General features: G+C 41.5%; 1 protein-coding gene, 1 long non-coding RNA gene and 1 other non-coding gene across 3 annotated transcripts; 2 read left to right on the top strand and 1 right to left on the bottom strand.

Moving 5' to 3' along the window:
* Window positions 1-1,659: 1,659 nt before the first annotated feature.
* On the bottom strand, window positions 1,660-1,732 carry Trnaf-gaa (transfer RNA phenylalanine (anticodon GAA)). The gene has a single exon. It is a non-coding gene; the product is annotated as a tRNA-Phe (tRNA).
* A 2,304-nt stretch (window positions 1,733-4,036) lies between these two features.
* On the top strand, window positions 4,037-5,206 carry LOC136443557 (transcription factor HES-4-like). Its single transcript, XM_066440841.1, has 2 exons — window positions 4,037-4,245; window positions 4,377-5,206. The coding sequence occupies exons 1-2, from the start codon at window positions 4,084-4,086 to the stop codon at window positions 5,013-5,015; spliced, it is 801 nt and encodes a 266-aa protein (XP_066296938.1). The 5' UTR covers window positions 4,037-4,083; the 3' UTR covers window positions 5,016-5,206.
* A 3,467-nt stretch (window positions 5,207-8,673) lies between these two features.
* LOC136444032 (uncharacterized) lies at window positions 8,674-9,513 on the top strand. The gene is made up of 2 exons (XR_010757223.1): window positions 8,674-9,076; window positions 9,393-9,513. It is a non-coding gene; the product is annotated as an uncharacterized lncRNA (long non-coding RNA).
* Window positions 9,514-23,242: the final 13,729 nt, after the last annotated feature.

Raw genomic sequence — 23,242 nt, 5'->3', positions numbered from 1 at the left:
TATAGGAATGACTAAATAAATTGACTTTCAAAATCCGATTTTCGGGCCCAAATATTGCTTGGGTTTACATACTTCAAAACGTATTTGTATATGTGCCATATACCCGTAGACGAATCGTCGAAATAGAGAACTACAGAAAACTTTGGACTCAGCAAGGAGGTTTCAGATACCATACTAGATGAATAACGAAGTGAGAATTAGACTTTTGTCAGTTTTGAAAATTCTATTTTTATCCTTGCCATATCTGTAGACAAATCGCCAAGATACTCTGAGAACAACAGAAAAGCTTGATCTCAGATACCATATAAGATGAATAATGGTGTCGGGATTAGACATTTGTGCCGAATAAGGATAACATACAACTTTTAATCCTATTGATCTTTGCCGAGGATGAGTTAATCCAATTTCTCGTCTGTCATCAGTTTAACTCGGCGGTGCCTCTGACCTCTAATTATTAACAACAATGACGTTTCGGAAGTCTTTGAAAACGTCCCCTTGGACGATACGCAAGAAAACGTTCGCACGGTTTGTAGCACAAGTATCAAAATCTCCTGCTATTCTGGGAATTTACTGTGAATCCGCATGAGACTTATCTGTCCCCCTATCTCATGTGTCATCGTTTTCGCACCAAGGACGTTTGAGAGTCTTTGAAAAAGTCCCCTTGGACGATACGCACGAAAACGTTCGCACGGTTTGTAGCACAAGTATGAAATCTCCTGCTATTCTGGGAATTTATTGTGAATCCGCCTGAGACTTATCTGTCCGGCTATCTCATGTGTCATCGTTTTCGCACCAAGGCCACCAGTCAAATTGTTTATCCTACATTGTTTAGAGGAATTACCTGTCAGCAGATAACACAGGGACGCGAGCAGAACTTGACAAACGAAGGAGATTTCTCAAATCTGTCTATTACTTGCCAATTCATCAAAGAACAAAAGGCTGACATATTCTCTACTCTCCAAGCAGAGGTTGAATGGGCAGATCGTCACCGTTTTATCATATGCCGTCATTTTTTGTCGCTAGCCCATTCTAACGACAGTATGGATGGACTAGCGACAAAAAATGACGGCATATGATAAAACGGTGACGATCTGCCCATTCAACCTCTGCTTGGAGAGTAATATTCTCAGCTCCAAGCAGAGGTTTGGCTCTCGGTTCCGGAACTTCCGGTGGACATAAAGAAAACGTAGCCTCCACCAGGCCCTCCTACGGGCGTAAGGATCGTAGAATTCGGCAGAAAAATGAATAATAAGCCCGTAGAGTCAGTTCACGGTGAAGGTCACATTTCGCCGGTGTAAATGAAACCCTGGCAAATATTCTCCCTGTAGCCGGCGTACTTAGTCTGGTCAGAGACTAAAGAAGACGCGACAAAGTAGAAAGCCCGACAAAATAACGCCTAAGAACACGTCAAAAAACAGCCGGCGCCAAACCTCTGCTTCGAGAATAGGATTGAAAGACAATACATGACCGTCTATGGTTTCCGCGGCTTCTATTATATGAAATATATATGAGCAGCATATAGTATAAAACTATTACAAAACAGTATGTAGATAAAAATATGAACATAAACTTTACAGCTACATTCATATAAAGAAAATGCCAGAATAGCAACTAACATACAGGGCAATGAGGCATTTCAACTTGTTGGTACAAAAACACTGCCGCGACCCGGGATTGAACCAGGGACCTTCAGATCTTCAGTCTGACGCTCTCCCAACTGAGCTATCGCGGCTGATAACGTTTAAACTTTTTGTTAGGAATTCATCCTGACCTTCTTTCCATTCACGTCGAAACTTATCATGCGTCAGAAAGTTTCAGTAAAATGTTGTAGAACGTCAATAAATGGAATAAGCGTCCGAAGCCGTTTTCAATATGTTTTTCTGCTTTGTATTAACTATATATTTCTTTTCTACATTGAAAAAAAGTATATTTGAAGCGCGTGCCCGAAGGCTAATTAGATAAGTGCAAGTACATGGACTTGCGAAACATTGCACGTGGTAGAGACATAGGAAACATATACATGTGAGAAGACACAGTGATTGACATTTTTCTATCAATAGTGTTCAAATAACACTAGTGTTCGCTTCTTTTGGGAAGCAAAGGAAGACAAAAAGTCCCACTTTTACAAAAGTTTGTGGGTTCTGTGGTTTGAAGAGGATAGTAGCGTTCTGTTCAAAGTTGGGCAAGGAGGCGTTAAAACACTTATTTCAAACTCCTTGGTTGGGGTAAGTCGCTCAACTGTTCATATATCATTTGTTTCAACGCTAATTGTTATGTATGGTGTAACAATAGGTGCTATCCACCGTCGCGTGTCTCTACAAAAAGACGCGAAAAAACAACTCAAATCTCGACTGCGCAATCCGACGTGTCCGCCATCTTTGATCACGTGACTTATTGTGACATTGGGCGACAGATGGCGGGTCAGCCCGACGGCCGAACATTGTGACGATGATGATGACACAATGGCCCATTTTTCGCGCCAAATTTTGCATAATAAAGCGAGGGTCGTGGGAACGCCGTAGTAGCGGTAGGACGACAATGGCGCACCAACAGGTTTCCTCAACATCACAAAGGAATTCTCGCACTCAGGGGACGTGGGAATGGTGGGAAAATAGTCGGAGGGTGGAAGACAACGTCCCGCACAAAGCTGTGGGCTGTGGGAAACTGTTGCACATTATTCAGACACGCGACAAGCAAATTTGCACCCCTAATTTAGCGCCAGAGAATGAAATTATTGAAAGGCCAATACTTATCAGGCAAACGTCTGCAAAAGGCGAGTGGGGGACAACACATGACCAGCTTGTGTCAAAAATTGACTGCGGCACGCATAGAACCGTACTTTGTGGTCATGAAACCTTACGCCATACACACGCCATGTATGGTGATACCCTTAAAGTCAAAGAGTATGAACTATGAAGTCCCATTCCTGAACATACTTGTGTTTCCAATTGCAATAGTAAGAAAGTATATTTCAAGTACACGACTAACCTATAGAATAATGGTGAGATACCATTATAACATAAACACACCACCCGTAATATAAACAATGTTACAAAGAATAACATTTTCATAGATTTTGAGAATCGTATCTTCAATCTTATTTTGAGCAAGGAGGTTTTGAGTAATTGAATACAAAATAAATTTTACGTGTTGGTGTCTAACTTTTGTGAATTTCTTCCACGATCATACAAAAACTTGGGAAATGAAATTAAGGTATTGCAGATAACATTGTCCAAATCGTTGTACAGTTGTACTTTGATATAGGAAGGCTGCAATCTACTACTTGTATCTTTTATCTTATTTTTAGTAATCAAATATAAGATTTACGTGTTTGTGTCTAATTCAATTTTGCGACCTTCTTCCACTATCATACAAAAACTTGGAAAATAAGGTATTGTAGATAAAATTTACTCTCGATCTCCAAGCAGAGCATGGGCTTCGGCTGGTTTGTAGTGTTTTGAGGCGTTTTTGTCGGGCTTTCTACTTTGTCATCTTTTTTTTGTCTCGCCAACCCAATTTCTTCCACCATCATACACAAACTTGGAAAATAAAACTAAGGTGTTGTAGATAAAAAAAATGTTCCAAATCGTTGTACAGTTGTACTTTGATAAAGGAAGGCTATAGGAAGGTTTTATATAGCCTCCTTGCATCTACTAGTAGAAGGCCATCGCGGATACCCGTGTCCTGAGAACAGTTCACACGTCATTAGAGTGTTCCCGTCACCTGTCCCGAACTGAGCAGCGCCGGGCCAAGTGGGAGGAGAGTTCCCACACTCCTGGCGGCTGGGAACGGCTCCCCTGCACGTGCCTGGGAAAAAAGGAAACCATTATCGGCTTCACTTGACGCCGACATGCCACCAGATGGTCCTCTCAAGGCTTCACACCGCCACTCTGACCAATCACAGACCCCGAATCACAGCAATGCAGTGATTTCAACCAATGGCGTGAGAGATTAGGGGAAGGTTAGGGGTCGCTTTCTTTTGTCTCCTTTCAGGATTTCTGTATAAATACAGCGACGTGTGCCCATTTACCTCAGACCAAACGCAGACGACACAGCGACAACTACCCGACAACTCTTGAGAAAATGAAGATCGCCAACATGCCAGCATCTACGGACTTCATCGTGAAGCGTCCAGGCGAAAGCCGCAAGTCCTCCAAGCCGATCATGGAAAAGAGACGCCGGGCTAGAATCAACGACAGCCTGAACCAACTCAAGGCTCTCATCCTTGCTGATCTAAAAAAAGATGTAAGTATTTCTCTCCCTGTCGGCATTTTATCATGATTTCCTTCAGTGTTTTTTGTTTGCACTTGTGTACTATGAGTTCTTGTGCTCTGTAGAACCGTTTATTTACCAAGCATTTCCTTGTATTTCCACAGAGCTCTCACTCGAAGCTAGAGAAGGCAGACATCTTAGAGATGACCGTGAAACATCTCCGCGGTCTACAGAGGCAGCAGCTGACGGCCGCCGCCAACACGAGCCCGTCCCTGCCCGGCCAGTACCGCGCCGGCTTCACCGAGTGTCTGATGGAGGTGAACCGCTTCCTGGGCGCTTCTGACAGCGTGGACACCCAAGTCAGGCAGCGGCTGCTCAACCACCTGGCCGGGACCTGCAGCCCCGCTCGTCCCGGGACGTACCCCGCCGCCCAGCCCGCAGTGTTCCCGCACGCTCAGCCCGTCCAGGTCCAGGTTCCCGTGGCGCCCACCGGCGGTCAGCACGTACAACTCTCGCCCGTGCAAGCCCCGTGTCCTCAGACGACAATGTACGGCGGGATCCCCGTGGTGCACCGGCAGGTCTCAGGAGGCGAGCCGATGACCGTTCTGCTGCCCAGCCAGGCGTCTTACGGCCAAGTACACAGCTACGCCGTCCCCGTCTATCCACAATCCTACGGACTTGTTGAATCTCATTCACCAAACGGACTAAAAATCAAAACCGAGCCCATCTCCAATGGATTTACAAACACCAAGTATGGACTACCTGTAGCCGCCACAGCAGAGAAGATGTGGAGACCGTGGTGAGAGAAATGAACACTGTTTGAACATTATACGAACTTGTCTATTCGTCTACAGTGGCGAATATTCGGTGAAAGTTCATGTTACAAGACTGCTTATGAGAGAAATGTTGTACATATTCAGAGATATTTGTTTATATGAGAATTATATACACTATTTTTATACTCCGACATCTACAATAAAACAATGAAATCTAACGCTACACGTGTCTGTGTTCACTATATTGTTGTGCTTATAGTATAGCGGTGTTCACTTACACACAACTAGAGAAGACTAGACTAGTAAACAAGGAAGGAGTTTTAGTTAGTAGGATAAGTCTTATCTTCAAGCAGATACGGGGTCTTGTGGTCCCGCCGAGAAATGGATTGTGCGTGAAGAACTTTCTCGTGAGAAAATTCATCAGGAATGCCTAACGACTTGCAGGATAAGAAGATACAGTCAGTTATGGTTAGGTCCATATAGAGCCTTAAGACCACAGGTTCAATTGTAACATGAAGTCCGTCCCAAATATGGTAGACAGAGGGTCCATACTGAGATAAACTGAGCGAACGAAGGCCATAAACGACAAAAGTTCCAAGATCATAAACTCTCTGTTACTCCTTTTAACATGAGATGAAAATCACTTTAGTTTAAAAATCCTTGGATAGATCACAGACTGTAAAAACAAAACTGAACTTGACAACAGAAAAAGATATGCTCATGCATTTGGGAGCGAGCAATTAATTAACCCTCAAACCACCGTAGCTTTTTTACGACTAATCTTACCGTATGGGGTCAAAACTGACCCCACAGTGTTTTCTTCAAATATAGCTTTATTGGTGACTATTTTTGTGGTTTGTTTGTATGTATAGTTTAAGTAATTTATAAGGGACAGTTTGACATAATTAGGTGTGAATAATTTCTGCTCATTATCATAATTTATGCAAAAATAGGGAACATTGTCTTTTGCAACTACACGCTATTCATACAAGTGGGCTCTTTTGATGCCTGCGCCAACACTTGATGTCATATAGCATCTGAATGTCTTACGCTAGAACAACCAAACTTGGTCACCTTAGCTAGAATTTCGTTGGCAACAATTTTAATTTAATGAAATATCTTATCAATGTTTTCATGTTGCTATGGCAACCAGTTTCTTAGAGCCATATTTGGAAAAAGTCACTAATTTTGGATTTTACAATGTAATTCTAGGGATGTCTTTTTAAACTACACTTATTTTCTTACATCAACACCAACCAATTTAATTGACTATCATTTTGATGGTTTAATATTCATTATTTATGCATATTTGATAACGTCATCGGTCAAAATCTAAGATGGCGGACGATATAATTAGATTAGCTATAACCGGCTATTTCAACCTCAAAATTCATCATTACCATGTTTATTCAAACAGAAACAATAAACGTTTTGGTCCATTTTTATTGTGTTATTAGGTAATATGATGAAAAAATGCATTTAAAATAATTCAAGATGGCGGAACCAAGATGACGGATTTCACTAGTGTAACTTGATATGAATATAATTTTTATGACGTCATTTTGACGTTGTTCCTGTTCCCCTCTACAAACAACGTCTTTGGATATATCATGATTCATCATACATAATTTCTGTTTAAGTTTTATCGTGTACCTTTGAATTATATGGAAATACCCAATTTGTTGGTTTTCGTCAAGAAAATCATATAAATGACGTCATAATACGTCACAACGTCATTAATCTTTACGTTCATTTAAAAAAATTGTTTTTTTCACGTTTCTACAAAATCATATTTTGTAACTATGATCATAATAACCCTTATCATACATGTTAGTAGATGACAAGTATCAAACGATAGGGAATATGAGTGCAGATTTTGCTGGGGTCAGTTTTGACCCCACTGGACCATGCGTAAACTTTCTAGGATAACTTAATCAACAATGAGCCAATCTCGGTAAAAACTTGTGAGAAGTTATAAGACATATTTACAAACAAACTCATAGAAGGAATTTTGTTTTCGACTCGAAATGTCGAAATGGCACATGTTGATATACGCCTGGGGTCAGTTTTGACCCCATACGGTGGTTTGAGGGTTAAAGTGCATGGATATTGATCTAATGTAAATTGTTTTTGTGCCATTCCCAAAAGATACCATATACAAGATACCAATTAGGAAGCGACTTAAACTTCTTGTACCTAAAAGCCCTGGTTTATAGCCTTCATAACAATAAATCAAACTGGAGGTGAACGGGCCTTGGTGTGCAATGCGTGGCCTAGTTAAATCGCGCCCTCTAGCGACTTTAAACTATACGCCACTTTGGTATGGAGAAGGCCAGTAGAACAAAGAACGTACTCTCCAAGCAGGGGTGGAGTTTCGGCTGGTTTTTGACGTGTTTTTAGGCGTTTTTGTCGGGCTTTCTACTTTGTAATCTTTTTTTTGTATAGCCAACCCCCAAAAAAGATGACAAAGTAGAAAGCCCGACAAAACGCCTAAAGACATGTCAAAAACCAGCCGAAACCCCTCCTCTGCTAGGAGAGTACAAAGATCAGTGACTAGCGAAAGTTTGTACTTGTACACTGAACGATCGGTGACAACGTCTGATGGATCACAGATATATACCAAGTACTCAATGTCCCCAGGTACATGCTGCCATGACAAATATAATACGTTTAGGTCTGATATGAATATGAAAATTAAAAGTGAACAAAACCGTTTCACAGTGCCCATAGTCAGCATACACATCAGACATATATCAAACCTAGGGGCGTTCCTAACATTTAAAAAAGTAAAACCTTCAGGTGTCAAAAAGGGGCAGGTTTGAGAATGTCACGACTTTCCGGCCCAACATCTACTTGAAGATTGCGGCGGGTTTGCCGGTAATGTGGACTAAAAGCGCACCTTACGGATATGTTTATATTGCACCTCCAATCTCTCCTGCCCACATGGCCACCTGTTTATCTAACGTCACATCGACTAAAGTCTCATCAATTCGTACAAGCGTGTGTTACGGGGTTGCGTTTTCATATTGCCCGTCGTCATAGCACAATTTCAGCCAAATGATATTCTGTAATACACGTTACCACGGAGTTTCAAGACACGGATATTATGTTCTAGTTCGATGATGATTATCTTCCAAATATCGCCTTGATTATTTTCGCGCTTAAACCTGACTACCTACCGGTTGGAAAACGTAGCATGATGAAATAAAATTTCCTTGCAGCGACCTTCTTATACCCATGTGTTTTGTTATACACACTACAGTAAATGCATTTAAGTTCGCGTGGTTTTTATTTCGCGCTAAGGCGAAAATGGAGTGTTTGCGGCAGTGCTCTAATTACATACAGCTACAGTAGTGGACAAAACTATTCGCGGTGGTTTTAAGTTCGAGGTTACACGTCGCCGCGAAAACCGCGAACATACAACCACCGCGAACATTTCTGCATTTACAGTATGCGATCGGAAATACACTTTGGGTTACAAATGTACTATAAGTTTAAAGTAAGGCTGCAGCAAGTAATTTTTATGGATGACGTCCGCGCGCGCATTGATTTTGGTCTGTTCCCAGAAAAAAAACAAGAATTTCCGCTTCCTGTAACTAATGACTAAATCGTAAGTTTAACGTAAAACTCGTCACGCGAAATGCATGAATAAACGCCGTATAACGGTGGTGTACATGTGCACCACGGTCAAAATACCAGAAGTAGTACTAGTAAGCAAGATGGCGTCGAATTCCACAGAGCATGTGGGTTCGGACGCTAAATATTTGAGCATAAAAGTGAAAAAGGGCGGCAACGTTGTTGTTGATTGGTACGCTCTCGATGTCGGTCAGGGAGAGCTGACGTTCGCGCAACTGTACGAGAGACTTGTAGCGGCGAGTGAGTTTCAGCCGTACAATTTTAAGCAAGTCTTGTCAAGATCAGCTACAGTGCATTTCTTCTGCAATGACGAGAAGATCGGGAGAGGCATTGAAGTTTACTCCGGCCTGCAGGTGGGGCAGGCAACCAAGCAGTTCGGGTGTTTCATCCGCATGGAGGTCGACAAGACAGCTGCCACAACTGAAGCTCCTAGGCCCAAGTCTGTTTTTGAGGTATGAAAAGTTCCGTTCTTTAGTCTGTTTTGGATCAAGTACTATGTACGAAAAATATAATCTGGGAAGGGGGAGTGTGAGATGAATGCATTCATATATTCTGCATGGATAATGATCATTTATTGGTTTCTGGTTATTTATACTTGTTGGGGAAATATGTGTTTTTTTTATTTCTATCATTTTTGGTCCATATTTGGCTCTTGAATGATTGCTATTATTCATTAGGATTTCTAAAGCATAGGTAGAAATGTAGTAATGCATGCGAAGAGTTAATCACCAACTAATTTTGCCTTTTTAATATACTATGTTTCTGCAGGCCTGCAAAATCAATGGGATATGGAAAGAAACAGGACAGGACAACAACTGCTGTTCAACTTCAACTGATTTATTCAAATTATTGTTGTTTTCATGATGAATAAAAGAATTGTTAGTTGTTACACTGTGTTCTCTCATTCAATTTGTGTCCTAACATGTGTCGTTGACTGTTATCTTTCAAATCTAGGCATCTTGTTTTTTTCGGCCCCTCTTGTTTTTTTTTTTCGCGCTCTCGCATTAGATCTAGGGTCTCCATAGGACGTCATCCATAAAAATTACTTGGTGCAGCCTAATCAGCCTAATCCAGTTTCATCTTTTCGCAAGCCTTTAAAATCTTTAGAACGTTTATTTTTCAAACAAGGTCATGTCGATACTTAAAACAAACGGTTGTATGTGGATTCAAATGTTGTACACTATGTGGATCCTCGGACTGGCTTGCAGAGATTCCCTTTGCTAAGAACTAGTATTGCGATCGTCAGCACTGGATTGCGTGACCGTTCAATAGCGCTGCCTTGCGATGCTTTTTCAAAGTACAGGTATACCTTTCATACTTTGCGTAAGAGGTGCACACGGTTTTCATGGCCCTAAAATTCAACAAATGAAGCCGGGGATGGTGAAATTTTGGCCTTATGGACAGGAATACTCATTACAGGTTTGCGTACCAAAACCTTTGTTGGATCCGTTGGCATGTGTGGTGGCTGCCATCTTGAATTGTGACGTCACAGGGTCGCCATACCATGTTATTGGGAGGGGTGTTTTTTGGGGGTCGCTAGCGTTCTCTTTTTTTAAGAAATCGGCACACAGCTATCACACATTCAACTCAAATAAAAAAAAATTCAATACCAATTCATATCTTTAAAAACGTAATCGCTAAACTAACATAGCAAACCTGAAGTATATGTAGCACAAATACTTAACTCTAGTTTGATAGAAACTTGCGGCTGATTAACAATTAATATCCATAGAACACAACACAGAGTGGAGGTTATTCTGAGAGGGGATGTATTGTATTAAATCTTTCAATGCCGTGATATATAAGTATTCGCAATGCGTAAGGTGTATGTATACAATGCTTATTGTTTATTTCGGGCTCGACGGCCCATATACGTAACTCAATCTATTAGCATGCCAAGGAGCTTAATCGTTGTTATGTTCATTTGTCTCTGTACGATCAAGTGTTGTCATTGACTCGAATTAGTTTATATTGCGGTTATAAACCCGTCCGTATTTGCACAGGTGTTCTAGGTGGCGTTTGTACATGTAAATTGTAATGGGTCTACATTCAAACTATGGACATTCTTAGCTTTTCTAAGCTAAAAAAAACACATTTAGGGGGTTATCGGTGAAGATTAAGAATTTGACAGTTTTTTTGGGGGGAGGCGTTTTTAGGGAAGTATTAGTACTATATACGACCTCCGTCGGTCAATATTGACCATGGTAAAATCCTAATTCAGCCCTACAGCATCGGCTATGGCTAAACAATTCTAAACGAGAACGACAGTCTCTTCTACATAAAGCACACCTGTAAGCTGACTCAGTTCTATTGCAAAGTTAAGTTCTTACCACATATGTGATAGGATATTGGAGATTCTTTTTGCACAACCAGTAATTCTCACCTGCTGACGTTTCGGTGTCTGTCAGTTTTGTACTGGTTGTGCAAAAAGAATCTCCAATATCCTATGTTCTACCAACCTGATGAAATACAGCCGTTATGTTGTACAATTCAACAAGCTAAGCTCCTCAATCTTAGGTTAAAGTTTCGTGGCATGGCGTTCAAAGTAACCACTGAATTTGCTATTTGAAACGAGTTTATCACAGAAAAGAGTTGACAGTCATGTATGATCATGAGATCTTACAAATTGCATCTGTAGTTAGCCAATCTATATTTACGTTACGTTTCTTCACAGCTGACATGGACCTATTATCCTGAGAATGTAGGGGGATAGCACGTTAGTAGAACAGAAATCGCACATATGCAATGTCAGTAGATTTTGGTAGGAAATAGCCTCTGCCAGACTCCATGGTTTGCTATAAGAATATTAGAAATTGGCCAAATAGACTGAATAATATGCCCGCCATAGAAGTACAGTTTGCAGCCTAGGAACCTGAAAGAAGATGGCGACTCCCGACCCTAGGTTATAAAAATGTGCTCCTATATATAGCTGGCTAGCTAACTCCTGTGGCATATTTTTCAGTCTATTTGGCCAATTTCTACTATTCTTCCAGCAACCTATGGTCTTTGGTACTAACTGTTTCCTACTTGCACCTTTTTTATGACAGAGAACCATAGACTCTACCCTCCAAACATCTGCTTGGAGATTGAAAGTTCGTGCGGTTAGGTTTACACAGGTGGTTCAGCTGTGCTTAGTGTATCTCCATTTATCAACGCAATAAACAGCCAACAAGCAATAGAACGTAGATAACAACAGGGGATGTAGAAAACAGTGTTGTCAAAACGTTTGCAGAAGAGTTGATAAAAAACTATAGATGACTTCGTTGTGTCTCATTAACATTAATCCTTATTGCTTGTTCGAAACAAGGAGATTATGTCGGTATTGTTTTACTAGAATGGAATGCATTAATAGTACATGGCAATACTGTAAATGTATTTAAGTTCGCGTGGTTTTAATTTCGCGGTAGGGAGAAAATGGAGTGTTCACGGTGGTTTTAAGTTCGCGTTTGAGACAATAGTAGACCCCCTAGGAGGGCAAAACTTTCGCGGTGGTTTTAAGTTCACGGCGAAGAGCTTACCGCGAAAACCGGCAACAAAAAAACACCACGAACATTTCTGCATTCTGTCCAAAATGACGATACTGAGAGGCATGGAGCTAGTAACGCGATTGCAGGGGGAAATTGAGCACGAACAATTAATAGTCCGTATTTGTATGTTTTGTTATGAAGCAAAAACGTGGTATTTTCAAATCACTACATGTACAAAGCTCCATACCACCCCCCCCCCCCCCCCACACACACACACACACACTCGCCCCAAAACGTAGATTAACGTATCGTTAAACCAAGGGATCAAAGACACTACCATATCGCACCTACATCACAACTCAAGCCCTTTGTTTGTTGTGTAGTTTATTCAGGTGTACTGGATTGCCCTATCCAACGTTTATAGCACCATAAACTGCATTTGTTCTCAATTAAAAGGTAGATGGCGGTACCTGATAGTGAACTCGAAAGAGTTGAATGGCTTGTTGAACGCATTATAACGACAAGGGAATGAGTTAACAACAGTGACTTGTTTTGTAACCGAGTTACAAATCTGTCATTATGGGACACATGACGTAAGAATATTGTAAATCTACGCCGTTCCAACAATACCTACCCACACACCAAATATTACCGTAATCCATCAAGAGGTTCTTGAGTTATGCTGACTACAAAATCTGGAAACACGTACACACAGACAGACACGCTCACAGACACGCCAAAAACTGTATCTCCATGTTTCACGTCGGTAACAATGGCTATAGGTACAAGGTGCTTTATGTTCCCTTTTGGTTAGTTCGAAACAGTTTGTTTGAGGTTTACATGTTAAAACCTATACACAAAGTTGGACCTATCATACATATCTGTATTAACATATTTGTACCATAGAATTTCGCAAAAGTTTAGAGGTTTCAGAAGGAATTGTTGATCATTCTTAATAAGTTGCCAAATGATATTTCTTTATTGAGTAACTCAGAAACCAAATCGATTTACAACATGCGTGAGACAATCTTAGCTCTCAGATCGTCTTCCATCGTGATCGAGAAAAATAAGACTTAGCTAGTTTGGCGTAGCTAGCCTGGGTGTCATCACTAGCTACACTGTCATCCTAGTTACCTCCAGGGATCCCTTCACCCAAGGAGGTCCCTTGCTTCACCAACCTCTTTTGCGAAGGTACTCTAGTCTCCAAGCAGACCCAACGGTTGCAAAGACCGTATCCAACTGGCTGACTGGAGCTTCTCTGGCTAGCTTGTACGATTTTAGTACCCGGTGGAGATCTGCTTGGAGATTAAAGGTACTCTCCAAGCAAAGGAGTGGGTCCGGCTGGCTTTTGACGTGTTTTCAGGCGTTTTTGTCGGGCTTTCTACTTTGTCTCGTTTTTTTTTTTATGTCGCCAACCAACACGTGTGACAAAAACGCCTAAAAACACGTCAAAACCCAGCCGGACCCACTCCTCTGCTTGGAGAGTAGGCGAAGGGAGAGTATGATGGGAGCCCTGGAACTAACTAGGATGACACTCAGGCTAGGTTTGGCTAGAAAGGTCACAAAAACTCCTGGCTTCTCTCCATGTATTCCTAGGAATCTATGCAAAAATTCGATTCAAAATTCTGAAGCATGAAGATTCAAGATAAGACCTTGTTTTATCTGATGCAGGTTTCTCTAATTGTTTTTTCTACGATCCAGACTGGAGATAGCGGGACTTCAACTTGAGCCGCGTCACCGATCTGATAAACCTCCGCCGGAGGACAGTCGTTAGAATTCCGTCATGCTCACTTAAACTGTACGCATGTGTCAATCACTCCGTGGCAGACGATATTAACGTTTTATATCTTTCCAGGGCTTTTTGAAACTATGTCAATGTTATTCTTCGAGCCTTAGCGTACAACTAATGCTTAACTGTTGTCCACATGGAAAAATTTGACTAGAATGGACTTGAAGGCGTCTCTCAAATTTCGACCAGAAGACCACCAATGGTGAAATTCTAGTCAACAAGAGCACAGTGCATAGACAGAGACAACAAGTTACAAGTGTCATGTCACTGTACTGTAAGGTTGTTGTTGGTACTATTCCTTTGTGACAGATTCTTGTACATGTTACCTTATTTTAAAACAACGTTAGTCGTATATAAGGCTACAATGGTTAGGCGTCAAAGACGTGAAACACTTAAACCATTACACATTGTAAAACACGACAACTTGTAGACCTTATGTATTCAGCACTCGAGCTATATCACAAAAAGGTTTGACATCATTTAAAGTTACAAAATATCAGCCTTTGTGTCTTTCTTTATTATTTTTTTCATGACAAAGAACTCCGTGTTGAAATTGTTCTGTACTCTTGCGAACTGTTACTTACTTAGAGATAAAGTAAAATCTAACTTATCTTTCTCTTTCGACTGATCAAATTTCAAAGAAAGGTAAAAGTGACAGGTTTGGAATTTTCCAAAATATTTACAGGACAAACTATACGTTACCTGAGCGTCGGAATACGTTACTCCCTAGCGTCTTATCGACGATTAAGATCAGCGTCTTGGTACATCATCCGAGAAGGTTTCTGGTTGCGTGCATTCCACTCTGGCGGTCTTGAATGGAATTCTTGGTCGGGCAAGGTCTTAGACATGAGCGTGACAAGATGCACAGACTGATATGCTTGTCTATTGCACCCTGAAGCTTTGGATAACAGTCATAACCTTTCATGCATTGAATGGAACGGTTTGTAGGACCCATTTTCTTGTTAATGTTGCAAAGCCGAATGGTTGAGATACACTGATATCTAACAGATAACATGAACAGAAGTAGTTTCTAGCAAATCCGAAAGGCTGAGATACACTGATATTTAACAGATAACATGAATAGAAGTAGTTTCTAACCGACTAGCTACGCTGGTTATATGTACTCGTGGCTTTTGGTACAGGTTTGTCTTTTTGATACTGCCTTTCCACCGATAGATCTGTTTGGAGATTAGCTTTATGGAGAATACTTTGCCATGGGAGCTTGGCCATTATAGGGTTTCATTATCTCCATGAAAAAGACTTTTTCATGGTGATATTGTTTTGAGTGTGTTTGCGTGTGTGTTTGCGTGCATGTATGTGTGTGTCACCGGATGCTTAAAGTCAGCATAACTAAAGACTGAAGAACGTGTAGATGGATTGTAATGATATTTGGTATGTGGGTAGGTGTTGAGAGGAGAAAGGTCAAGGTCGATTTTTTACCCTTACCGTGGGCTCTTTCTCATGGCCCTTTTCCCAATTTTTGTCGAATTCTACCATCCCTAACCAACTTTTACCATCCATATAAACTCCTCAGGAAGGTCTAGTGGAGGCTAGGACAGAACCTTACAATTGGGTCCTCAGACGAGTAAAGATACACACATGTTTTGATAGAGGACATCCTTCAAGTATCTATTGGGCTAAGAAGATGAGTGCTACTGTTAAAACTACACAGCATAGTTACAGGTTTGCGTAGTAAAACCTTTGTTGGATCCGTTGGCATGTGTGGTGGTCGCCATCTTGAACTATGACGTCACAGGGTCGCCATACCATTTACTGGGAGGGGTGTTTTTTTGGGTCGCTAGCGTTCTCTCTATTTTTAACAAATCGGCACACAACTATCACACATTCAACTCAAATAAAAACAAAAATTCAAAAACAAACATTTATAAAAAAGATCATCTTATCGCTAAACTGACATAGCAAACCTGAAGTATATGTAGCACAAATACTTAACTCTAGTTTTCTCTAGTGTCGAGTAATTTGGGGTTGTAAGACAGAACTGTTTAGGTAAAAAGTATTCTCCAAGCAGAGGCTTCGATCGAGAGGGGTAGTTTTGTCCGGGATTTCTAACAAGAAATCCCGGACAAAACTACCCCTCTCGATCAAAGCCTCTGCTTGGAGAATAGGTAAAAATGAAGTGCCTCCATTTGTGTTGTTCACAGTTGGGATGTTCTAACTAGTCAATAGGGTACCATGTCTTGCAGCGGGGAGTCCGAGGGGGCTACGTGACAAAGGCTACTTGTACAATATGCTGTCCTGTACACCATTAAGGTCTTTATTAGGAACGGATAATTATACTTAAGTTTTTCTCATAGAGTGCACTTTCACATGGTCCAACGACAAAAAAAAATAGCAAGAAAACAACAGCAATACGTTTGTTATTGTTATTACTATCTTAAGAGTAAAGGTAACTCATAATCGGCAACGGGAACAATATAATGACATAAACAACGGAGGAAAAATACAACCATATAACGTTAGATCAATCTGCCGATAGACTGAGTTATGGAGATATACTAGTCTGTTGGGGGGGGGGTGTGTTGTATCTAGGCATCTCGGAATTAACAAGGTGACGGTATGAAAATTAAGCGTTACTTTCTAGTATATTTTTATTCAAGAAAAAATACATGTGTGTAAGATCGGTTTCTCGGGCAACTAGCGTCCATTCAGAACGATTTGAACACTTATCGTCTGACAATGGACCATGGCGAATCCATTTGGACCCGAGGTAACAATGTAGTACCGGGAAGAAAGGTTGCGTTAAGGACATTCATGAGTTTTGTGGTTCGCTACTAAGTAATCTCCAAGCAGATCTACACGGTGCCAAAAATCGTACATGCTAGCCAGAGAAGCTCCAGTCAGCCAGAGAAGCGGCTACGGTGCAGACTGGAGCTTCTCTGGCTGACTGGAGCTTCTCTGGCTAGCATGTACGATTTTTAGCACCGTGTAGATCTGCTTGGAGATTAGTTCGCTAGGAGCTAAAGAGACATGGACGCAAATTTCTCCTCTTTCAAATACCTCATCATCTGAGACTGATTCTAAAAAAAGACAATAGTTAGGATTCTAGGAGAGGGAAAATGGATAGATTTTCGAGTCATTTTCTTCGGAAAATTTTGTGGTTTTGTAAGTGACATATGGTCACAATGCGTTTAACATATTGTATGGTGTTCTAAAGTTACCTAAAGCGCGCTGGGCGCGTGTTGTATTGGAACAAAGGCTCGAGCCAAGGGTGTGAAATCGGCCGGGCGTTTAAGCGGAAAATACAAAAAAAAGCACTACTACCACCTGCGCGTTTAGTGTGCTCTTTTATCAGAGAGTGGTTTAGAAGAGTTTTATCCGCTTTGTTATAAGCATTGGCACGTTCTATATACACTTGAAAATGCTATAGCTACAATTTCTCGTAATCAATACAACGCAGTGAGAAACTCAGAACGCTTTTGAGACGAAATGCATACAAACGCTAGTACGCGCGTAAACTGACAGTGCTTTCAAATGTTCCCGGATCTTTGGCTTTGGCAGGGCACCACAGCAGACTAAAAACTCAACTGAACAAAAGAACGGAGGTCTACTTTCTTTAGTTTCCCCATCTGCCCCCCTGGACAGCCAATTTAACACGGTAAAAGTTGGATTAACCAATTTCTGTGGAGACTTGGCGTAACATTTTCAAATGAATTCTATGCGAGTCTTTGAAACTTTTGTTGAGATGTTTCTTTGTGTGTGCGTATGTGGACAACATTTTCGCCGGGGGAGGGCACCTGTTTGGACCGGGAGTTGGTCTGTCGGCTGCCGGAAGCTGAATGGATGTTAGACGTATGCGCGTTTCTGATGGACAGGTGAAAGAAAAGTAAAACGTGTGGGGTCCTAATTCCGTTCATTTTCCAACTAACGGCGCGGTCACATTTGTAGGACGTCGTGCGATGCCGTAGAATTTTCATGAAGACTGTGACAGACCCAACCGCTGACAAGGATCTAAGACAGTCTTTTTTCGTAACAAGACAAGTGCACGAGTAATATACCCCAAGAATGCCATAAGTTTCTAATGCCCTAAGACGACAATCGTACGACGTATATATAATCGGGCCCTAAAACCTCGGCTCCCGTCCAAGTACTACTAGTAAATTTCAACTCTCCCCTTCCTAAAGCTGAAATGGAAGAGTTTATATCAACCACAAAATACACTATACCATTTAGTATCATAAGTATATGTTTTATTAGACAGTGCTTCCATTGCTTGATCATAAAGTTAACATCCACAGCTATGCCTATGGATAGCGTATTCATTTCCTCTTGCCTATTGTTATTTCTGCTTCGAGTCGCACTTAAGCGTTCTCGAGACAGAAATACGAATAGAAAAGATTTTATTGTAGAATATATGCCGACAGAATGAAAAACAACAGTAAAGGTATGGTCACAAACGCACTTGTTCTTCGTTATTAGTGAGTATGATATCTACCGTCACATAGTCTTGGATATCGCGCATTCCTCATGAATCATTTTTAAGAACATTTTTATAAATGAGTTTAAAAATATTAAGTAAAACATAGACCATCCTTGTTAACGCCAAAAACAGTTACTCAAGCAACCGGACATGATTTTGGAAACGGTCAACGTTTCTTATTAATATATATATATTACCTGGATGTCTAACCTTTATCGACGCATAATTGTTTGTAAACATAGTCCTGATTATACTTTATCCCTTATTGTTTGAGTAATTAGGATGTTAAGTTTTATTGTATACTTCTATTTTGTACTATGTTTAATAGTTGTTGCCATACATTGTACCGTGTGCGATTGTCGTACAATAAAGGTCTTCTTCTTATTCTATTTTCTCATGACAAAACTTTCTTCTATTCATAATCAAGGCGGAGAAAATAATGATTTTGTCAGATGTCCAGCTGTTCCATACAAATCGTCTTGTAAAGAAAACAGTGTTTCTGGGAGACACGGAGTGAACATGGTGAGACTAGGGTCATGTTAGGTCAAGCTGCCGCGTAGACACCTGCTGATTCAAGTGGTCCATCTTTTGTTGATAATAGATGGACAGATAACAGAAACAACCTTCCGGCAGACGCTTAAGGATGTAATTATGTGACCTTCTTCGCCCGAAGAATGCAACATTATGTCCTTAGCAGAAACGCCACAGTGTTTCAAAACATTGTACCGGCGAAAGAAAAATAAGTTAAAGGAAACCCAAGCAATATTAAGGCCCGAAAGTCAATTTATTTAGTCATTTCTGTACATAATTAGTTCAAACAACATGACCACAATGTATAGTGATGTCCATGATGCAAAAATACGATGTCGTTGTGATGTGAGAACTCACTGAGAATCATCGCCAGGGTTTCTGTAGGCTCGCGAAACTAAGGGAACCATCCTACGGCACGATTTTGCGCGGTTTTAAAATGCTCAAAGTATGAAGTTATTACGCAAATGTGCTAAATAGTGTTAGTAAATGTCACTACCATAAAGATATCAGCATTTTTTCTATTTCCATATTTTGGGCCCTAATATTGCTTTGGTTGCCACTAATCCATCATCAACGTGTATGCCCTCTTTGACCACATGTCAGATGATGAAAAATGGCCCGTAGTATAATGTGTAGTGCGTGTCGTAGACGCGACTAGACCAGAAGAAATTGGCCAAATGATATTAACCAATAGTGTTAACCTGAAAAAATGAGCTAAGACAGATCCTCGGTACTGGTACATGAAGAGCCAACTACTCACAATTATTCACCTCTTGATTTGGCAAAATTCTGTAATTTGTTAATGCCCGATAGTAACCTGGTAGCGACAACGCGTTCCGAGTTTGAATAACTCTACAAAAAAGGCCCATTCACACTTGTGCCCTTGTGCGTGTATTCAAGTCCGTATGAGTTGCACAACATTTTTGTTTTAGGTAAAGTTTGAGGGGAAGAAGTTGTTTCCTACTTCGACCCACCGTTGTGAACCCTAGTTATCGAACCGAAAAATTACTTCTTCGGCCGCAAACTTGACCAAAACCAAAGAAATGTCAACTCATACGGTCTTGAATACACGCACAAGTGTGAACATACATTAGATAATATGTGTTAATGATAGTAAATAATGTAAGATACATGTGAATGAAGTACATGTACATGTACATGTACATGAGGAAGCTGAACGTTAAGAGTGTTCTGTTCTTATTTTTGTTAAGGTGAGTCGGAAAGTGCAAGGTGGTTAGTGCATTACAATGGCGCCTACGTGTAGGACTAGTTCATCGCTAGGCCGAGTCTTGCTTGCTCCCTAAATTGTCGATGTCCTGAGGAGTTGACCGGTGGTCATCCCGGACTGACCAGATGGTCAGCGTGCGTGCGACTGGCGCGTGACTACACAGGGAGGAAGTAGGGTCACTGGAGGGGTCAGCCACGAGTGGACACCCGGCTTGAGCCACCGCTGACCACGCGACTACCTCTTTCACCCAGGTTTAATGTGTTTGACACCGTGTAGAGACGTGTTGGCAGGGCGAGCCGTAGGTCAAGAAGACTGGAGAACTACAAAGGAAACACATATGTTAACACTTCCTCTGGGTGACCTTGGAGCTGTGCCATTTGACCTTGGGTATGTAATGGACAATGGCGGCGCGTGAGGGTATTCAGTGTGGACTGAGAACGGTCGGGTGTCAGTGCAACGTCGACGCCATTAGACAATTCAAGGACTTTCAGTTCTCTAACATTTCCGAATCATCAAATTCAGAACAATTTCAGGGGCATCTGTGGATGCAGGGGCCGTATAAAAACGGGTTCTCTGTTGATACTATAAAATATTTCCTGCTACTTGAGAAAAAAATGTAAACGCAAGGAGGTAGATTTTGTTTGTTCCTCCTTGAGGAAAGAAACAGAACACCTCTCTTATCATCTCTTAAGATTTAACCGAAGTCGTGAATACTGTACTAAAGGAAAGGTAGATGTACTACAGTACTGACACATGGAAATATCTACCTTTATTATCTAGGTCTTTCAGACAGTTGTTCTTTTAAGGACAAGGAAATCTATTAGTACATTGTAGCCCCTTCAGTGAGTTCAGGAACGAGGAAAAATAAATCTAACGGATACAAAATAACAGCTGGAGTTTCCTGGCCAATCTCAGAGGTCAGTCTACGGGGTTAGAGGTCACAGGATGGGGTCACCTGGCAGGTGCAGGGAAGTCAAAAGAAGACAAAAGAACCTGACACGCTTTAATTGAATTATCAGCTCACCACGAGGAGAAAACGAGGAGGAAACTTTCGGTTTTGTCCCTCTAGTCTATAAATATTGACCTGGGTGGGGGAACAAGTGACCTCTAGTGACCTCTAGTGACCTTTGTGGACGGGTGGGTGGGGAGGGGTCAGCCCGGTTGGCGCCGTAGGACGGACAGCGTCTTTACTGATAGGAATACATGTCTTAAGTACCTGGAATCTGACTGATAGGACTATTACCAATAAGACACGCATACTAGACACGAGACATTCTGTTATGTCACGGTTGGCGCGATTTTACAGTACGTCTGATGGTAAAAAGTGGCGAAAATCCATTTTGTTACAGACGATCATTGCAAAAGAAAAGATTATTCCTGAGAAGAGAACAGTGACTGAAAAGAGAGTGTTTTTCACAACTGAAAGCGATTAAATGTAGTGCATTGTTATTATCCAAGCAGAGGAGGGGTTACGGCTGGTTTTTGACTTGTTTTTATGCGTTTTTGTCGGGCTTTCTACTTTATCATTTTTTTTGTCTCTTCAAACCCCACGTTTGGGTTTTGTGGTTTGAAGAGACAAAAAAAATGGCATAGTAGAGAGCCCGACAAAAACGCCTAGTAGTGCATTGTAGACGGAGACTTGCGTATGCACGTAGTTTCCATATTATGGGCGACGAAATTTCAGTACTATGGACAGGGACATGTGCGTGTTGTCGTACAAAGAGTTGCCATGAAAACAGTACACGAGGAACTTTCTTAACGCAGATGTTTCCAACAACTGTTCCTTATCTTTTGTACAAGGCTCAAGAGAAACACTGTAATATCATCGAATTCTGTTCGGTGTCGCTTCTGTGACACATCTAATCTACATACCACCCAAGTTCAGCTAGCGTCTACCGAGAATAGCACTCTCCATTCCAATGTATTTGTTGCGGATTACGTCCCGTTTTCTTATTGCTATCGACTCCTTAAGGCTAGCTGTCACAGGGGCTAATCCAGATCCTCCCCTATGTGTAACCAGCCCATCCCTCGCCTCTTATTTTCCCCAAACCCCCATCATGTCATGTTTACACGTGGGCACAGAAAGCCGTAGTACGTTACGGAAGGCACGCGTCATTTACAACGGGCCGGCCACCTGGGGTAAACAAGAGATTATCGTTCCTTTCAGACCGTACCCTGCCCCGTGTGTACTAAACCTCGTCTACGGTCATGCATGGCTGTAACACCGTAGGGGTTTTAAGCTGCTTGTGGGTAGATCCATCTTGGGAAGACTTACTCTCCAAAAGCAGAGAAGGCTGTTTTTTGACGTGTTTTAGGCGTTTTTGTCGGGCTTTCTACTTCCGTCTGCGGGCAGAGGTGTGGGTTGGCTATACCAAAAGAAGATGACAAAGTAGAAAGCCCGACAAAGACGCCTAAAAACAGCCGAAACCCCTCCTCTGCTTGGAGAGTAGGGAAGACTATGGTGTGACGATAGAATACTGCACTTTGGTACACACACAGAACCTCAAACGTCAGCGGATTCCTTTGACAAGGAGAAAACACGAAAATTTTCAGGTGAGACATGGTTCACCTGCGTGAAAAGAAAAGACACTAGTGGGACTTGGGTTCTAAGACTGTGTGGAGAAGAAGAAAAAACATGAGTGATTTACGACTGTGAACAATAACAACTTAAGTACTGAAGCTTCGGATCAATGTCAGATTTTATTTTAGAGAACGAGATTATTTAGAGGTGGCGGTGCCAGTTGTTGGGTTCGTTCGTTGGCTAGTTCATACCCATGTAGTGCCTAAAGTCCTAAATTTAAAGGTACAGAGGGCAGCAAGCTAAAAAAAAAGTTTCCTTCCTGTTTCAGTAGCAGGGTATATTTTACACGTAGGGGTTGCTAGCCCTTCCCCTTTAACGTGCTCCAGGCACCTCCTCGAACATGGGACCCCCATTTTACGTCCCTTCCGAACGACGATGCAGCCCCAACCGAGATGTCCTGTCCCCGGATTTGAACCGGGGTCTCCAAGTTACCAACCTATTACAAACAGAAGCTGAACTGTGAGTCTGTTGCCAGTTGAGCTACAGGGACATCCTCGTGAGCATATTTATGATATCAAGAATATGACTTGTTTAAACCCCAGTCGTCTGTCTGTCTAACTACCGACGCCGTGCCCCAAATATTC

The sequence above is a fragment of the Branchiostoma lanceolatum genome, chromosome 10 (genome assembly GCF_035083965.1).
Source record: "Branchiostoma lanceolatum isolate klBraLanc5 chromosome 10, klBraLanc5.hap2, whole genome shotgun sequence".
Taxonomy (NCBI): Eukaryota; Metazoa; Chordata; class Leptocardii; order Amphioxiformes; family Branchiostomatidae; genus Branchiostoma; species Branchiostoma lanceolatum.
This window is presented reverse-complemented; position numbering and strand designations above follow the sequence as displayed.

What these genes read in the sequence shown, in the direction of transcription:
- LOC136443557 (XM_066440841.1), top strand. Translation starts at nt 4,084, where the DNA reads ATGAAGATCGCCAACATGCCAGCATCTACGGACTTCATCGTGAAGCGT. An exon ending in TTGCTGATCTAAAAAAAGAT is followed by an intron (nt 4,246 to 4,376) that starts GTAAGTATTTCT and finishes GTATTTCCACAG; the next exon opens with AGCTCTCACTCGAAGCTAGA.